Source organism: Coturnix japonica, chromosome Z (assembly GCF_054131305.1).
Source record: "Coturnix japonica strain WE chromosome Z, WE-NBRP24, whole genome shotgun sequence".
In the NCBI taxonomy this organism is placed as follows: domain Eukaryota; kingdom Metazoa; phylum Chordata; class Aves; order Galliformes; family Phasianidae; genus Coturnix; species Coturnix japonica.
The window spans coordinates 27944102-27949550 of NC_140702.1; the positions used below are offsets into that span (position 1 = coordinate 27944102).

At 48.5% G+C, this 5449-nt stretch overlaps 1 protein-coding gene across 1 annotated transcript; it reads left to right on the forward strand.

Annotated features, from left to right (window-relative positions):
* Positions 1-832: 832 nt before the first annotated feature.
* Positions 833-3087, forward strand: LOC146753838 (uncharacterized). Its single transcript, XM_085530043.1, has 3 exons — positions 833-985; positions 1212-1434; positions 1806-3087. The coding sequence occupies exons 1-3, from the start codon at positions 907-909 to the stop codon at positions 3037-3039; spliced, it is 1536 nt and encodes a 511-aa protein (XP_085386169.1). The 5' UTR covers positions 833-906; the 3' UTR covers positions 3040-3087.
* The last annotated feature ends 2362 nt before the right edge of the window (positions 3088-5449 follow it).

The window sequence follows — 5449 nt, forward strand, 5'->3', positions numbered from 1 at the left end:
TAGAGATCAAGGCAGGAAAGGGAGCCTTGTGAGCGGTGTCTACTATAGGCCACCTGATCAGTCAGAGCCTGTTATTAGGCTCAGGAAAGCCAAAACCCTGCTTGAATTGAACTTCACAAGGGATGCCACAAAGAACACGTAACTCTTCTACATGTACCTCAACCAGAAAAAGAAAATCCAGGAGGGCGTAACCCCCTTGTCAGTGACACACGCAGGCCTGTACAACAGACGAGGAGAAGGATGAGGAACTCAGCAACTTTTTTGCCTTGGTCTTCTCTGAAAACTGCTAACCACACAGTCCTCAAACTTTGGGTTTGGTAGGAGGGGGTTTTGGAATCTACATCCTCACTGTAAGCAAAGATCAGGTTCATGAGCACCTGAGGAATCTGAACATCCACAAGTCTATGGGTCCCAAGGAGAAGCATCCCAGCCTCCTTGTCCTATAGCTTTTCAAATTGCATCTGCAGCCCGTTGTTATATTGTTGTTATATTCTGGCTACAGTAGTGCCAGCTGTAGCCAGAAATCCATTGGCTTTGAACGATGCCATCAGCCAGCAGACCCTTGCAGCATAATGCTTAACCTCTCTCTTAGTGAGGATATGCAGGAGGGGTCCGCTAATTGCCTGTTCGTCAGCAAATGTGCTCTACCCCATCCTGCCCTCGGCTGTGTTCACCACTCCAATGATCAGTGATTTCTTTATCCCAGGTCAGTCCAGCTGACCCGCTCCTGCTGAGGTCTCTCTCTGCGTCGCTGTGCTGGTCCTGATATCACATCGGGGTCACTGTTTACTGGGAAACCTGCAGGTAGGGGATATTTTGACGGTGGGGATGACTTGCATCTGGGGGATTTGGGGCTGGGGGAGTCAGGAGCAGTTTTTCGAGACCACCCAAGAGCATGACTGAGCCATGTCCGTGTGTCCGCAGGCCGGCAGACAGTGCTTGCGGTGGAGGAAATGGTGGCAGCGAGCAGCAGCACTGAAGCCAGGTAGGTCCTGTGAGGGCCAGCCCATGCCCCAGACCTGTCCAGGAGCATCCATCTCCAGGCTGGGCTGAGCCTCTGGGAGCAGCTGAGCCCTGTTCATGGTTCACATATATCAGCACCAATGTTCCTTTTAAATTTTAATAGTTTTATTTAGAAAGGATGTGCCTGGCTCAGAGCATCTCTGGAGCTCCTGTTCCCCTGTGGCTCAGTGACCTTCCCTGTTTTACAGGTGCCAAGAAACACTGCAAGCCATGGAGGCGCTGCAGTAAGGCTGACCAGGAGCTCCAGCAGCTGCTGCTGTCGGAGCTACCTGAGCTCAGGCCTGTGCTGGGCCCTGACTTCCTGCAGGCAGCCTGGAAGGATCTGGAGGAGCTGGTGGAGCGGAACAGCCTGCCATGTCACTGCTGCAGTGTTGGAAGTAACAAGTTGGAGACGAGTTTCATACTATCATGGTCAACAGGTCTCGTTTATTAGGTGTGACAGCATCTTATTTATACAGTCAGTAATAAGCTCTTGCATATTGCAAAAGTAAAGCTCAGGATTGGTGGGTTACATATTACTTCATCTGACCTTTGTTGTTAGCTTTATAGTTACTTTTTCTTCACAGCTATGTCTATACATTGCTACATATCTTGTTTTTCCCTTAGGCCCTGTTGCCTCTAGATACGTATTCTGTCTTTAGCTACATATCCTGTCTTTCACATCCTGATTTCCCCTCAGCTGCTGCCTCCAGTCACGTACCTTCTCTTACAATTTAACTAATGGAATTTCATCATGTCCTTTCTCACGAAGCCATTCTGCATAAACACTCTCCACACTGCAGTTCAGCTGAGATCCAAAGCTGCACTGGAAAAGGCAACATGGATTCCTTGAAAGCAGCCAGCAGAGCACAGGCAAAGCTGATGCCAGTCTGCCCCACTGGATGCCTGTGGTGCGCTGATACCTACAAAGCCCTCACGGTCCATATGGCCCGGAAAAGCCTGGAAGTGCGCATGGCCGCCCTGCCCAAATTGCTCTTGATCTCCCATCAGCTGGCACGGGAAACACAATGCAGCCATGTCCTGCCCAAGCCCATCAAGCCAGGGCAGACCCAGGCCAAGGGCAAATGCATTGCAGGCAACGTTCTCAAGAAGAAACAGAAGAGTGACCGTGGTGTACCCAGCCCTGGAGATTTCCCCATACTGGTGCCATGCCCCCCCTATATTCTGCTGCCCTGGAATGTGGGTCAAGCCAGGAAGACCATCCAGCAGAAGGCTCAGATTCACAGCCAGGGCCAGGCTGAGGCACAGGAGCATCCCCAGAAGCAGTGCTGCCCCCAGGAGTCGGCAGAGATTGCTTTGCCTCCGAGCCACGCAGCAGACAAGGAGCAAGAGCATCCCACAGCTACCATAGCGCTTCCTGGCTCAGACAACACATCAAAGATAAAGGATGCCAGCTGTAAGACAGACTGTGCAAGCTTTTGCATGACTGACATCAAATCCAGGAGCCAGTGCGTCAGCAAAGCGCATGCTGTCATCTCAAAGCTGCAGCTCGGTCATAAAACCTTTGGGAAGCTCTCCATGCACATGGCCAGAAAATGCCTGGAGATAAAGCTTCACTACTTACCTGAGTTAATGCAGAAGTCCATGTGGCGGCAGCGTGGGATGTCCCTCACCCGCCCAGCTGGCACCATGGCATCAAAATCCCAGCTGGTTCACAGATACTTCCCCAGCCATCTGGCTCGGTTCCTGAATAAGACACGCCAGAACCTGGAGCTGCACATCCGCTCCCTGAAGTTGAAGCGCTGTGAGAACCTCCTTATCTCAGCCAGTCCATCAAAGCCTGCAGTGTCCCAGGAGGAAGAATCTACCAGCTCGTATGTGACTGCAACATCCATGGCATCTTGGGCTGAGGTAGGCCCCAAAAAACAAAAGCAGTGGACCCTGTCGAAGAAGTCCCTGAGCAGAGGCAAAAGCAACTGGAACGCCAAAGTGAAGGGCACTGGCTTTCCAACTACCAGAGTAACGTTCTGGGGAGTGGAAGAGAAAACCACCACCTACCCCAATAAGCCTACCTAAATAAATATTTCTTTATCTATAAATAAATTTTTCTATATACCTAAATAAGTAAGTGCCTAAGAGCTTTCTCTATGAGGGCCTTCCTGGGGATTGAATGGGGAGATGGGCTCAGGAGGGAAGCTGTGTGTTCCACAGGAGGACATGCAGATGAGGACAAGCCCTGGCAAGGTGGCTGGAGCTTCTCCTCCCCTGTGGCCGTGCCCTGGGTGCAGCTTGGGGCTCTGTGACCCATCTGGAGGCACAGCACCAAGTCCTGACACTGCAAGGGGACTGCAGGCTCCCAAAGCACCAGGAACAGCCTGTCAGCTCCTTCTGCAGGCTGGCACATTGAGGTGCTGCAAGGCAAGTCCTTTGGTCACCTTGGCCTTTGATCCAGGAGTCATCCCAGCCTGGTCTGTGGGGATGGGGATGGGGAAGGCAGCATGAAGCAGGGATGACCAAGGCTGCAGAATAGCGTCCATTGCCCTCCCAGCACAGGCAGCCACCAAAGAGCTCCCTTGCACTGGCCACACCGTGCATATGGAAAGAATAGGGTTCTTGCACTGCTGATGCAGCTTCTGGTCAATCCAACTTATCTGACCGTAGCTTCTGTTCTCTTAGGCAGCCTGGAAGGCCAAGCATATCCTGGGCTGAATTAGAAAAGGGGTGACCAGCAGGGGAAGGGAAGTGATTGTCTCCCTCCTGTGAGGCCCCATCTGCATCACTGCATCAATAGACAAGGGAAGAGTCACCAATGCCTATCTGTCTTGACTTCTGTAAGGACATGGAGATTTTGGAAAGGGTCCACAGTAGGGCCACGAAGATGATCAGGGGGCTGGAGCACCTCCCCTATGAGGACAGGCTGAGGGAGTTGGGCTTGTTCATCCTGGAGAAGAGAAGGCTGTGGGGTGACCTCATTGCAGCCTTTCAATACCTGAAGGGAACTTACTCCCAGGAGGGGAGTAAACTCTTCGAAAGGGCTGACAATAGCAGTACATGGGGAAATGGTTTTAAGTTAAATGAGGGAAGATTTAGGTTGGATGTTAGGGGGAAGTTCTTCACTAGGAGAGTGGTTAGGCCCTGGAACAGGCTGCCCAGGGAAGTTGTGGATGCCCCGTCCTTGGAGGTGTTCAAGACCAGGTTGAATGGGGCCCTGGGAAACCTGATCTAGTAAATGTGTATGTTTGGTGGCCCTGCTAGGCAGCGGTGTTGGAACTACATGATCCTTGAGGTTCCTTCCAACCCAGGTCATTCTGTGATTCTGTGATTCTGTAAGGCGTTTGGCACAGTAATTCACAACATCCTTCTCTCCACATTGGGAAGATATAAATTTGATTGGTGAACTTTTCTATGAATGAAGAATTGGATGTAGGATTGCGTCCAGAGACAGCTGGTCAGTGGCTCAATGTCTGGATGGAGTTTGGTGATGATTGGTGTCCGCTCTACAAAACTGACAGAACAACACCGTTTTTATCAGGACACACTGTGTAAGATTTACTTTTTCTTTTATTATTTATTTTTTAATTTTTTTCCTTTGCCAAAGAAAAGTGGGAGTGTCATCAGCTTTTCCATAGCACAGGATCAGCTTAAGTCAAGGTAATCCTGATACGCTTCAGAGTCAGACACTGTCACAGCAGCTAAAGTCATCATGAGTCCCAAAGTGAGATACACTAAAATAAAGAGAAACCTGGACACCTGAGAAATCCAAAACATGGCTGATCCTTTTATTTGTCTTTTTCCTTTTTTCCCCTCTCTTCATTTACTATTCCTCTGCCTTTTTCTATTTCTTTTTTTTTTCTATTTCTTCTCTTTCTCTTCTCTACTTCTTTTCCTCTTTTCTCTTCTTTTCTCTTCTTTCTTCTTTTCTCTTTTCTTTTCTTTTCTTTTCTTTTCTTTTCTTTTCTTTTCTTTTCTTTTCTTTTCTTTTCTTTTCTTTTCTTTTCTTTTCTTTTCTTTTCTTTTCTTTTCTTTTCTCTTTCCTTTCCTTTCTTTATTTTCCTCTTCTCTTCTCTTCTCTTCTCTTCTCTTCTCTTCTCTTCTCTTCTCTTCTCTTCTCTTCTCTTCTCTTCTCTTCTCTTCTCTTCTCTTCTCTAATTTTCTCTACTTTTCTTCTCTAATTTTCCCTACTTTTCTTCTCTTTTCCTCTTTTCTTTTCTTTTCTTTTCTTTTCTTTTCTTTTCTTTTCTTTTCTTTTCTTTTCTTTTCTTTTCTTTTCTTTTCTTTTCTTTTCTTTTCTTTTCTTTTCTTTTCTTTCCTTTCCTTTCCTTTCCTTTCCTTTATCCTGTATATCCTCCCCTCCTTTCCCCTCCTTTTCCCTCCTTTCCCCTCCTTTCCCCTCCTTTCCCCTCCTTTCCCCTCCTTTCCCCTCCTTTCCCCTCCCCTCCCATCCCCTGCCCTCCTCACCCTTCCCCTTTTTTTCCTTCTTTTTCTT

Bases quoted from the DNA above. Each gene is read 5' to 3' on its own strand.
- LOC146753838 (XM_085530043.1), top strand. From the start codon at position 907: ATGTCCGTGTGTCCGCAGGCCGGCAGACAGTGCTTGCGGTGGAGGAAA. The intron at 986-1,211 runs GTAGGTCCTGTG...CCTGTTTTACAG, and splicing joins AGCAGCAGCACTGAAGCCAG to GTGCCAAGAAACACTGCAAG. The intron at 1,435-1,805 runs GTCAACAGGTCT...TCCACACTGCAG, and splicing joins ACGAGTTTCATACTATCATG to TTCAGCTGAGATCCAAAGCT.